We start from the raw sequence: 13,987 nt of genomic DNA, 5'->3' as shown, positions 1-13,987 counted from the left end.
TACTTTTTTTTTTCTGAAATATCCAAGAATTAGTGGGCAGTTGGCTACCCTGAGTTATATGGAGTCACAGAACTAGAAGATCCTGGGCTTGATGGAAATTCTGTAACAAAGCTCTTATATAATAAGATACTACTTGTGCACCCCCTATAGTCGCAGCACCTGTATGCTACATATACATTAATTTATTACTACTAAATATATATAAAACATACACATAAAGCTTATATCTTTTGTCCATTTACCAGTGCATTATATATATATATATATATATATATATATATATATATATATAAAAGGAAGCAATAAATTGGTGATAATGTCCTCACTGCTGTACCCTTCTACTACATATATACTATATATACATGGTAAGGTCTTGGAGATTGGCCTGCACTTGCCTTTAGCTACAGGTTCTGCATGCCATAAAGCGGCAATAAAGGGGAAGAGGGGGGGGGGGGGTGTTCCAGAGGTGGATGAGGAGGGAGCACAGGAGTGTGACAATAAGAGGGCTTTGTGTCTTTAAGATGTGTCACAGCCCCCTTCCCTGTACCAAGTCACAGGCTCTGAATCCAGAGGAGTCACTTTGCTCCTGTTCTCTTCCTCTCCTCTCTCTCTCCTTGCGTTTTACTTTGTTGACAGCCCTGCTAGGGGCCTTTTGTTACCTCTCCAGCCAATGAAAGCATTTTACGACAGAGAACAGTTGGGATATAAAAAGAAGGAGTCCCTGTGCCTAGTACATGATCTGTGGTTGCCTACCCCTCCCCTATAAAGACCTGCACAAGGCAGCTGTCCTCTCTGCACCAGTCCTCAGCCTGGGCACTCAGCGATGCTGTCTCAGCGCTACTCACTCTTCTTCTGCATGCTGGTCCTGTCCCTGGAGTTTTCCAAGAGTGGAGGAGAGTCTGTGATGGAGAAAGGAGCCCTGCAGGTGGAGAGCTCCCTGGCAGAGAGTGAGGAGCAGGAGTGCCCGGTGTGCATGTGGAGGAAGCACAGCAAGGAGATGAGGCTGGAGAGCATCAAGTCCCAGATCCTCAGCAAACTCAGGCTAAAGGAAGCCCCCAACATCACCCGGGAGGTGGTCAACCAGCTGCTGCCCAAGGCTCCCCCTCTGCAGCAGATCCTGGACCAGCACGAGTTCCAGGGAGACTCCTTCCAGCATAATGCTTTCGTGGAAGAGGATGAGTATCATGCCACCACGGAGACAGTCATCAGCATGGCCCAGGAAAGTAAGTGAACCCCTATTACCACAGCCCTGTCAGGGCACCCGCACGTGCTTTGTACCCACGTGTGACAGCTCACCCATTGATCATCAGTGCAGGCAGATGGATGGCTGCAGTTCTCTGGGGCTTCCAAGAGGTTAAATGATCATTTCATGCCCTCACCTGAGGTTAAAGTGTGTGATGAGGTCCTGAGCTTGTAGGTTCACCTACTGCCTCCACTGACACTGGGCATGACCTTATGCTGGTGCCAGAGTGGGTGAGCTAGGCAGCATTGTGCAGCTGTAAACTGGAGACTGTAGAAAGTCTGCCAAGAAACTATTGTAGTTCTACAACTAAGGAGCATGTCATGGGATAGACAGCCAGTACTGAAGGAACTGAATACCTTCTACAGGTCTATAGCACCTTCATATTAAGATAAAGAGACTGCCTGCCTTGGTGAGTTTACACTGTAGGAGCTTTCCCTACAGTCTGATATATTGTGATCACATATATAGAGATGATCACTGACATGATGAAATGACATGAAGGAGTATAGAAATGAATGGCCTCCATGTCATGCTCCATACATGGTCCTGTGCAATCATCACAATCTATATTGTAGTGTGACCTGACAATATTCAGAAGAATGATAATGATGTATCACAGCCAACCACAGACCAATGTAACAATATTGTAGGTCCTTGGAATTGTTTTTTTTTATATGAATAATAATTTATAGGGATTTTACATTTTTATCAAGTTGGAGCATGTATCTTCTGTGGGTACATTGATTACACTGGATGTGGGCTTTACACACATTACAATTGTGATTATTGTGTGCTGGACTTCTGTGGAAACATTACATGTCTGTACAATTTACTTTAGTTTATTGTGACAATGATATAAGAATATCGCTATTCCTAGCTGTAGGTCATCAATAGTGCTGCAACGTTACAATACTTTATGTCTTTTACTATTTGGCTACATTGTGCTTTGCATTGTTTATTACATGGCGTTCTATAGGTGACAAGCTCTGCAGCCTGAGTAAATTCAATTACATAATCTAAACAAAATCACTTTAGGTTGTATAATTTTTGTGATGTTTTGGGTATCATGATGCTATTTTTTGTAGCATGCTCTCAGTATTGTTTTTCTGAGTTCTCTTTTGTGCAAAAAAATTGCCACAATGATACTTAGCCTTGAGACTAGAAAAATGCTCTAATAGTGTGCATAAAAAAATTTCCCTGTCCAGTATGTTGAGTATTATTTATGGTGTGAAAATTCAATGCCTGATGTTACATACCTGCGTGAAAAGGGGTGGGCTTACCTGGGCCCTATAATTGACAGAAGGTTTGACAGTCATTTACCTAAGTGCTCAACAAGTGATATATGTTTCTACATTCTGACAGAACAAGTTCCTCCAAGCAGCTGGGGTCATTCATCCTCAAATGTTCCTTGTCTGGAGATAAATACTGCTGTGTCATGTTTTGCAGCCTAGAAAGAACATTTGCTTTGCTGGGTCATGTGAATACATTTTCTGCATATTTATAGCTAAAAGTCTTATGGAAACATTTGCTTAAAAATGTATCTATCCTTCTGTCAGAACATTCTAATAAAGATGTATTTATGCTCTTCCTCCTTCTTCCTCCTCGTCAGCAGATTCAATTCCATTTTCAATGTCTTTTCTTTCTCATACTTCCCCCTGGTTATCCCTTCTGCTAATTCCTTGCTGTTATCCGCTTTTATTTTCGCTCTGGTTTTGCGCTCTCCTTGGCTCATTCTCTCTAGTCTTTTGTTATCCTCAGGTCACTTCTGTTGGTTTTTCCTTTTTACCATGTGCAGTAATAACAAAGCCTGGCTGTGGTTACCCCCATGGGGTCCTTGTGTTGTCCTTTTCATTGGTTTTGGGAGGAGATGGACAGATCCATTTGGCAGTGTTAAAGGAATGTGACTGGAAGCTTTTCTAATCCCCTATGTCTATTCCAACTCATGCTTAATACCTATACTTTATAATGTCACTAGATCCACTGCCTCCTCATTGTTCATGTTCGAGTTATTAAATAGAAACCCAATTGCCATTTTCCTGGAGTCTAAGTTATTTCTCCATAGGAATTATCTATGTTTTCTATATAGTAACTTTTTATATTGTTGCCAAGTCTAAACTCTTATCTATATCCAATGTTAAATTAACATTCAAAGGCAACTTCTTCCATACCAGGCAATAGTTACACTGAGTTCAGATCATATCAAGCTTTTTGTTCATATAATTTTTCATGGCTCATCCAAAAACAGCAGCAGCCCTGTCCATGGGCTGTGTCCAATTGAAGAGTTGTCCAATGGAACTCAATGAAACTAAGTATCATTGCCACATGTAACCTGTGGACAGGTGTTACACTTTTTTTTAGAAGACAGAAGCTATATTTTTACATTACTACACCATCAAAGTCTGCATCATTCGGGAGCAGAATTTTCTTATGTTACATTTTGCACTATTTATGAGACATCTCAATGTAAATGAAATTAGATCAGAAATTTACTTCAGAAATCCAAACTTATACAAACTTATAGTTTCTGGATATCCTCATAAGAAGAATGAGTGATAATACTATTTCTACTACACTTTTTTTGCAAAAAGACAGCGGGCAATAGTCTTCTACACTGTGAAAGCTTTCATCCGCTTCCCCGTCATTGAGGCATTCCTAAAGGTCAGTTTTTGCACACTAGACGCAACTGCAAATAAATATGCCTACTTAAATGAGTCTCAGAAATTGAGCAAGAGATTATTTTCACATGGATACCCGATACCCGAGAGATATTGTTACGAAAGCACAAAACGGGGCGAGTTAAATTCTTAGGCCCGTTCTACACTTGCGAGTGTGATGCGATGAACTTGCATCACACTCGCAGCCCGTGCTGCCGGGATCTCCCAAATGCTGCAAACCGAGACTGAACTGACATGCAGAGTTCATCGCATCACACTCGCAAGTGTAGAACGGGCCTTAGACCGCCTCTACTGATCCACAAATTTAGACAAAGGGATAAAACCATGAGGATTATAGGTGCCTATGATACTGAACATGTGGAGGTTAGATGGAATTTTGAAAGATAACGGGTACTTCTCACAACAGACCCCAGATGGGTGAGAAGGTGCTCTTCCTTTCAAGATGCCAACCCAGGAAGGGTATACCAATCAAGGGATCTTGCTAATTGTTGAACTTCCCAAGTAGTAGGCCTATACACTTGTAATTGTGGACTAAGATATGTAGAGAAAACCATAAGAGAATTTAAGACTTGTATACTTTACATTTGGGTGATATTACTTACACACGAACAAACCCCACGCTAGGCACGCCATTGATCATCATGGTAGATGATACGGTAGTAGTTTTTGGTGCTGGAGGTAGTCCCAATCTCAATACTTTGGGGTGACTGTGATACAAGGCTGTTACAAAAAGAAATGGAATGGATTTACAGTTTAAAGACATTATCACTAAATGGTTTAAATGAAAATCTTACATATACTGCATTCATCTAGCTTTTCTTCATCTATGACTTAGGTGTACCATGTGGGCCAGATACAGCCCTCGCTAATTTTAGTTTTTTACTCCTTTTTCCACCATCTATACTTGGGATAGACAAACTGTGCTACAATTGGGGGTATCTGAGTACTGGGAGACTGCTTTGATCTGTATTATTGTAAGCGCTACTTTAGCCGGTCAGGGGTATAGGAGTAACGTTTCTCCAAATATAAATTCTGGGGTGTGCACTTAAAACAATGTCTGGATACCCTGACTACGGCCAAACGTCGAAGTAGTACATGTGCCAACACTCGACTCATGGCAGAGTCACATACATCACCTTGGTTATGGCTCAGCATTCCTTCGTACCGGAAGTATATCTAACTTACAGGTTGCATATAGTGCACAGGTTTGACCTGGGGTCATAATTTCTAAGTACTATGTCTTGTGTTATAAATGTGGAGTGAGTAGTGGTCCTTATGGAGAAGCCTGATATGTTTATTAAGACACTACATATTTGTATATTTGTGTAGTTAATAATTCAAAGCTAATTTTTAAGAATATAATGAAGGTTATCTTTTCAATTTTTCTATTGTTGCAGTGACTATTTATTGTAATTGAGAAACATTGGGGGGGGGGCATTTATTAATTTGGGTGCAGAGTAGTGTTGGAAGCGTGCTGTATTTTTCAGATTGATATAAGTTTGAAGCACAAGGGATTATTGATTTAGTGCAAGAACCAAAAGGCTAAGAACTGCCTCCACATTTAATAGGTGAAATAGAACACCATAGACCAGCTTTTGGCTGCTTTAATAGTGCCCCAAAACTTGCGCCACTAAACCAGTTGGAAAAATAGAAGCACTGGAAAAGTGTTGGATTCGCAAGCAGCATCACAATTTTGCGCCCAAAGACAGAACAAATTGAGTGTCGGAAAATCACCAAAATTGTGGCACCGACACTTCATAAATAATGCTCAAGAGGCGCATCCAGGGAAAAAATTCCGCCAGTTTTCTGTTTGAAAGGCGATAATAAATGACCCCCATTGTTACCTTCCCGACGGATATACTCGGTCAGGCTCTTTGATTCACAAGCAACCAGTGGACAGATGTTACACTTTTCTTTTTTAAACAAAAGCTATGTTTTTACATCCTTTATTACACCATCAAGATCTGCAACGTAAACTGTAATGAATTTTCTGTCCGGGAGCAGAATTTTCTTATCATATTATATGCATTTGTTATAATACAGAATGGAAGTTTTATCATACACAGTGGGTGTTCATAAATCATTTTATAATATAACTAGTTGAGATCCAGCCAATATGGAAAATGCGTGTATGCTGATGTGTATGCTTGGTAAAAAAAAACTTAGGCCTAATAACAGTTAAGGCTCTCCTTTCTGTTAGGTTATTTGAAACAATGGGGCTTATTTATTAAAGGTCTGCGGATCGCAATTTTGTCAGATTTTAGAAATTTTGTGACAGGTATTTAACTGGTGATTGTGTGGCACACGATCAGATTGTGGCGCGGCTGCGCTGGCTTTCATGCAACAGAAATCAGGGGTCAGGCTGTCGGTCGTTCTGAGTGATTCAGACTAAGCATGGGATTTAATATTAAAATTGTGTTGCAACCAATGCACTTACATGCACCAGGTAGAACCAGCGGACGATATTTGTGAATTGGAGTACATTGGAGTATTATCAAATTATTCACAGCTTTTTGTTACATAAAATATGGTACTATCCATTCTGTAATTAAATACTGTTATCAAGATTCATGCTTAAAGGGAATCTGTCATCATAAATTGGTCTAATAAAAGATTACCAGTAGCAGCGTTAAGCCTTCCAGATCATGTTTCTTTCATGACCCTGCATCATTCACAAAATCAACTTAGAAATGAGATGTAAATTGGTTGTATAAAGTCAAGCAGGCGGAGAGTTTAACATGGAAGTCATGGTCTCCCTGCCTCAGAATGCCTCCTCCCCTGTTATCGACATCATGCATTAGACTTCTGGAGATCAGGTTAGTGATTTCTCTGGGTACAGGCCCATCAATTACAATGAAAGGGCGTTCTGAGGAAGAGAGAGCTGGAATTCAGTGTAAAAATCTCTGCCTCCTTGACTTTATACAACCAATTTATACTCACTTGATTTTGTGGATGATGCCACCACACTGGACCATGAAAGAAACCTGATCTAGGTGATATTAAGCTGCTTGACAACATACTGGTAGTGATTTATTCAATTTCTGCTGATAGGTTCCTTTTAAAAATAGATTCACCATTGCAAAGTCAGTTTTGTGAGTCAGTTTTTAGACTGTCTTAGGAGCTCATAGTGGCTTAGACTGGCTTAGGCATTTCAAGTGTTAAGGTCTGCAGTGTATTTACGACTTTTCTTTTGTCCAACCAGCTCCTTAGTATTTCCTAGGCCAGAAGGAGACTGGAGTGAATTTGCACCAAAAAATTTGACTTTTTGAAAGGTTGCTCATTATAAATCTGCGTGAACCAAGTTATGCGGTAATAAATGTAGTTTGACAGTAGTCTATTCAAAAGTGACTTAGAAGTTAGTTCAGCAGAAAAAAGCCCCCAAAAAATAAGCAAAAGCGAATCTGAATTTGTAGAGACAAAAAATAGGCAGAAGAAGAATGTAAAATCGTAATCGTAAAATCAAGTTTGTTGAAAGGGTTGGGTACACCTCTATGATTTGTGGGCTTATTTTCATCAATGAAGGGCTAGTGGATCAAACAGATGAAGCTCTGGCACTAATGATCCCAGCAATCCTTCTGCGCTTGGTCACACATGGAGAGGGGATGCAGGCCAGTGAGGATTTTCCTGACTCATGGTGATGCTCAACCAAGTTGAATAGTCCAATACAGATTTTTAAAAAAGCGATCTAGGTGTCAGACTTTCTTAAAAAATGGGCCGCTTTGTGCTTCCTCGAAGCCTCTGACTTTTAGGCTTTGAGAAAGTGCTACCTAGCATGATATGGCTTGTCACCTGTACAGGGCGGACGTCTTACTTGCACCTCACTTAGTGAGAGCCGCTGCGTTCACACCGGCTTTCCACAGACCCAATTGTTAATAGTGGAAACAATGCTGCTGCAGCCCGGTCTTCATTTCCGCTATAAATAACAGACAGAAACATGAGGTACATTGAAGTTTATCCCAATTTTGGGTATTCAGTGAATCTTCCAGTCTTGAACATATTAATAAGACTGCTGACAGAATGAAAGCCAGAAATAATGCTGCATCACTCATAAAGAATGTGTTTTATCTTCCAGCATAAAATCTGAGCTTTGTGATGTTTCAACCCATCAGTTTCATTAGATCTTTTCATTGTGTGGGTTCTCTCTGCTTTGCCATAACCTTGTGCAGGAATGAGGCGATCACATAACTTTAATATCTTTTATGCCTGAATAGGCTTTATGTCATTCTGTAAATCATTACTCAATCTCTGCCTATGGAAAATGAATTCAGGCATTCGATGTTATGCATGAATACTTTTGTAGGCATAGAAACAAGTTTCAAGGATAATTCCTGAAAATTGCACTTATGATATTGCAATGCATTTAAACCATATTCCTAATATCGGCATATATGGGTCCAGGTGTTCAATCATGTGCTTTCTCTTTTACATGGATTATATTAAAGATTATACATTGTTATTCTGCTATCTCATGAAGATGTCCACTGCTCATGTTAGGACATCATAGAAGGAGAATCTTCCTTGGGAACCCCAGTATGGAGAGTTGTTCCTTATAGTCTGTATTTAATAAAATTTTGCTGCAGATTTCTAGCAAATGAAAGAAATGGCCCCTGCTGGAGCTTTTAGAAAGGCATTACCTTGGAGATCTCTACCCCTTATAGGAGGATAAAATATATGTATAAAAACTGGGTAAAGAGTGTCTTCTTTAAGGTTTACAAACAGATTTAACATTGCAGAAATGGAAAGGAACCATTTTAAGAAAAGGGCTTATAATCATAGTTTTTTTTTATTATATGTGCCTCCATTCATTTATATGGGAAGTGTTCTTTCTAGTAACTAACACTCTAATTTACCATGGAGTACATCCGATGAATTGTTCTGTGGTTAGCACTACAGCCTTGCAGCGCTGGAGTCCTGGGTTCATGTCCCATTCAGGTCAACATGGCCTGAAGCAAAGACTGGTTGTATGAAAAATCACGACTGTTGCGGCTTATTATGCCTGTATCATCACAAAGGTTACAGATTGGATGTAGTGTTCGGATGCACAGGTAAAGCACATTATTGCCGCAGGATCATCAGGGAGGGGACCCTAGTACTGAGTAAAGTATATATTTTTTGTGTATTTTACCCCATTCTTTTCTTGTGGTAATTTTGTAAATTGTAGAGACCCCTTTACCATAGCGTGTGCTGTCTTAAAGTCTGTTAATGTTGCCACTTTTCCTGCCACCCTGGCACTGTGAGAGATATACATCTTTTGATTTAAAATGGTCTGTCACTAATGTTGAACCATAAAATGGTCTGTCAGATTCTTTATGGCTGTTATAGGGCGGCACGGTGGCTGAGTGAGTAGCACTTCTGCCTTGCAGCACTGGGGTCCTGGGTTCGAATCCCACCCAGGTCAACATCTGCAAAGAGTTTGTATGTTCTCTCCGTGTTTGCGTGGGTTTCCTCCAGGTACTCCGGTTTCCTCCCACACTCCAAAACATACTGTTAGGTTGTTTAGATTGTGAGCCCCATGGGGACAGGGACCAATTTGACATGCTTGTGCAGCGCTGCATAATCTGTGTGTGCTATATAAATAAAGAATTATTATTATTATTCCAATAACAGTGTTGGGGATTGGTTTTAAATCTACTGAGCTGCAAAGAAATGTATTTTAACAGGGCATAGAAAAAAAGTTTTATAGTGCATGTAAATACAATTTGGCCAAAACCAGCAGTGCTCTGGTTCTTTTGAGTAAACAACTGACTGACCAAGGCAGGCTCACCGGAAAATTCTTCCACGCGTTTAGGTTTAACTTTCAGTTTTATATACATTGGTCCACATTTATTAAAGCGCTTGTGCCAGTTTTATGTCTGACTTTGCTTTAGAAAGAAAGTGAAAACTGCTTGCACATATATTTATAAAATGCGTGAGTATTGTGTCGCGCCTGCACTGTGTCCAACGAGACAGAAAATATGTGCACCTAGAGGGGCATGTCAGTGCACAGTCCATGCGCCACAATCCTGTCCGACATGCGCCACAATTCTGTCTGCGTCACAATTCAGCAGCATAAACAAAGTGCACCAAAAAAAAAAAAAAAGGTGTACACTTCCAGAGCAGTGCATCAGGCACCTGGTCCATGAAGCGTCTGCCACAATTCACGAATCTGACGCACCCTGCACTATTGCACTGTTTTTTATTTACGTGGGACAATATGTTTATTTTACCAGTCTTACGAGCGGGATCCTCTCTCTTATTCTTTCATTAGACTTTTTTATATTGCTTTGTAATGTCTTATTTGGCCTCTATAGGTTCCCCATGATCTGTAAAGGGTTGAGGAATTTGAAAACGTTATATATGACTGCGCTATATAAATACATTTTATTATTATTATTTTTATCATTATTATAAAAAGATATAGGGGCAGATTTACTTACCTGGTCTGGTCGCGATCCCCGAGGTGCTTTCTTCGACGAGGATGAAGTCCGTCTCGATTATTCAAGATCGTGCGTCCATTTTCCTGCATGTGTCGCTTCCCCACTGAGGTCTGCTGGAGTTCACCTTCTTATTCCCAGTGTATGTGAGCACACTGTCTTGCGGCACAATTTGAATTGTAAATCCCACGCTTCGTCCGAATCAGTCGGGTTGTCCATCGGCCACGCCCCCCCATTTGTGTCGCATGCAAGTCGGCGCCAAAATCTTATCGTTTGCGCCAAAAACTCCACTTATATGCAGCGCAAATCGGAAATAGTCGGGAAACCTGACGGAAATGTGACTTGAACCGTTAGTAAATGTGCCCCAGTGTCTGTATAATGAAGTATCAATAACTTCCAAGTCTTCTAACAAAAGATTTTAGTGTTTTTCTCTCCCAAACTAGATTTTGGTAGGTAAGACTCATAAGTGGCATTCTTTCCAAAACATTAAGCGGTTAATTATTTGTTTGGATTTTCTTATATGTTAAATGTCTACTAGTTAAGTAATTATGTTGCGCCTCAAAAGTAAACTTAGTGCCAGATGGGTCATGACATTTGGAGGCTTGGGAGCCACTGTTGTAAATGTTTCCAATTACACAAATATCTTGGTTTAATTGTCTATGAAGTGTACATGACACCCATGACCCCTGACCTCTACCCTTGCTTGAAGGTCTAAAATAACACTAATTTGACCTGTTTAGATAGAGAAGTGTGTAGAGGCTGGGCATCTGTGGAAAGCGAACTATACAAGTCACATACATGGAGAAAATATCAAATAAGGCAGCCTTATTTGCCAGTAATAAAATCCAGACTTTTGTATAGATTTCCACCCTGACAAGCATATTTTGCATGTTGATCCTTGATTTTCTCTGTGAACGGAAATAAAACATTGTGTATAAAGATAAACATTTTGCAAACATATTAGAATAAATATTATAATAGAATAAATAGTGTACAAGATGTACCGCACTGATGATGATAAATATCCAGTGACTCGTGTGTCGAGGAATGTGAATCTCATATATTATGATCTAAACCCTCAGTTCTGTGAGCCAATGATCTAGTATTATAAAAATATAGAACAGTATAGAGGGGGAGGGGGAGACATGTTTACGATCCTTATCTTATGGCCACATTAGAGACCTGTTACATATTATTGTGTCTGCACCAACACAATTGTATGAAAAAAAAAGTGTCTTTGGAGATTGCACAGGTATTTATATTAAGATGAGATTTATCAGAAGTCTCCGAGAGCACGACTATTCTACTTGGCCATGGCAATCAATCAGCGCTCAGCTTTCATTTTCCAACAGCAGTTAATAAAATTAAAGCTGAGCTCTGATTGGTTTCCATGGGCAACTAGAACAGTTTTACCTCAGAAACTTATGATCTGTGAACTGTGAACCTAAGGCCCCTTTCACACTTGCGTTTTTCGCACGCGTTTTCTGCGTGTGCTTTTGACGCGCAGAACTTGCATTTAATAAAACAGCAGTTAATAAAATTAAAGCTGAGCTCTGATTGGTTTCCATGGGCAACTAGAACAGTTTTACCTCAGAAACTTATGATCTGTGAACTGTGAACCTAAGGCCCCTTTCACACTTGCGTTTTTCGCACACGTTTTCTGCGTGTGCTTTTGACGCGCAGAACTTGCATTGCACTCTGACCCATTGTAACCAATGGGTCTTTTCAGACTTGCATTTTTTTTCACGCACACACGCACATTTTTTTTAACGCGCGTTTAAATCTCAGCATGCTCTACTTTTGCAAGTCACGCGCGTGAATAATGCACCATACAAGTCTATGGAGACGCATCAAAAACGCATTGCACTCTGAGACACTTGCAAGTGCAATGCAAGTGCAATGCATAGAAAAGATAGAGCTCAGTCCTGAGTCCTTTCACGCACATTTTCTGCGTGTGAAAACGCATTGAAATTGCATTGAAAACGCACGTGAAAAACAGACACTGAACAAACTTTGACTGAAAACTGATTGCACTCTGATGCAAAACGTCAGTTTTTCACTGACCAAACCCTGATCGCACCCTGATCAAACTCTGACGTGATCTGCAACGCAAGTGTGGAAGGGGCCTAAGGGGCACGGTGTTGTGTGTTCCTAATTTCCACTATACTGTTGTAACAGCATGAAGCAAAGTGCACCAAGAAAAATTAGGTGCAACTGAAAACTAATTAATTAAGAATGTGCCACACTATTAAATAATGTGGCACAACTTGCAGTTTGTCAAAGAACCTTTTGAATAAATAAGGATTGTCTAAATCAGAGAACCGTGTTAAAGGGATTGTACCAGCAGTTTTTACTATAGAAATCTAAAGACAGTTTTGGGTAGCAGGCCATCTCCCCAGACATCTCTCTCTGCTCCCCTAATATCTAAAGAAAAGCCTCCTAGTGTCCTAACTCAGAGGTCCAGCTACAATTCTAATATGTAAAAGTAATGCTCCATTTATTCCCTCATAAGAATAAGTTTGAAAGTGGGACTGAGATTCTTACAGCAATTTACAATTGTACCATGATTTATTAAGATGTAATTCCATTGTAGCCCCAGCTCTATGAGTAAAGCCAAATCATTTATTGCTTAAAACACAACCACTTGAATCCTTAAAAACAACATCAACAATGTCTCCATAAGGCCTCATGCACACAAACGTATAAAAAGCGGCCGCTACATGCATTCCAATGGGCAATACTGCTATCTATGTGAACGGGACATATAAAAATATAATAATAATTCTTTATTTATATAGCACACACAAATTACGCAGCGCTGCAAAGAGCTTGCCAGATTGGTCCCTGTCCCCATGAGGCTGACAATCTAATCAACCTACCAGTATGTTTTGTAGTGTGGGAGGAAACCGGAGTACCAGGTAGAAACCCACACAAACATGGAGAAAACATATAAACTCTTTGCAGATGTTGACCTGGGTGGGATTCGAACCCAAGACCCCAGCGCTGCAAGGCAGAAGTGCTACCCACTCAGCCACCGTGCCGCCTGCATAGAGCATTTCCTATTTTCCACCGTATTCCAGTTCCGTATGACCAATAGAAGTAAATGGGAACGTATAAAATACGGGCTGAGGCTACATTCACACGATGTATGCCCGCCGTACCGTAGTAGGGCAGCACACATCGGTGCCGGGGAGAGGAGCAGGGGATGAGCGCTACTCACCCCACCCCCCATCACAGAAATACACAGCGCACGGCACCATATTTTGTAGAAAGATAGGACATGTCCCATCTTGCTACGGACTGGTAAGGTGCCGCACGTGCGGCCATAGGAGTTTAATGGGGACGTATATACGCCATATATACGTCAGCCGTATAAACATCCCCCATACGTTCATGTGAATGTAGCCTTAATATGTGGTGCATACGGCTGTGCAGCGTATGCTGCTGTATATGAAAGTACAAACCAGGCACATTGCACCAGTTTTTATATATGAGGACCTGTCTTGGTTAACATTACACTCACAACCTACAGATTTGATTAGATGCTGTGTAATGTTTTTTTCTCCTTTGGTGGTGCTGCAGGCTGTTACTCTCAGCATCACAATTGATAGTTGGGCTCCCATAATGAGGAACTTTTGAGATCTGCAGTTTGTCAA

The 13,987-nt window shown here is 40.5% G+C and overlaps 1 protein-coding gene across 1 annotated transcript in view; it reads left to right on the top strand.

Annotated features, from left to right (window-relative positions):
• The first annotated feature begins 561 nt into the window (after positions 1–561).
• Positions 562–13,987, top strand: part of GDF11 (growth differentiation factor 11) — a 75,128-nt gene continuing 61,702 nt past the window's right edge. Inside the window, exon 1 of the mRNA XM_072135040.1 lies at positions 562–1,223. Within this exon, the coding sequence (XP_071991141.1) occupies positions 824–1,223 (400 nt within the window). The 5' untranslated portion in view covers positions 562–823. The remainder of the gene's footprint in view (positions 1,224–13,987) is intronic.

The sequence above is a fragment of the Engystomops pustulosus genome, chromosome 2 (assembly GCF_040894005.1).
Source record: "Engystomops pustulosus chromosome 2, aEngPut4.maternal, whole genome shotgun sequence".
Taxonomy (NCBI): Eukaryota; Metazoa; Chordata; class Amphibia; order Anura; family Leptodactylidae; genus Engystomops; species Engystomops pustulosus.
This window is presented reverse-complemented; position numbering and strand designations above follow the sequence as displayed.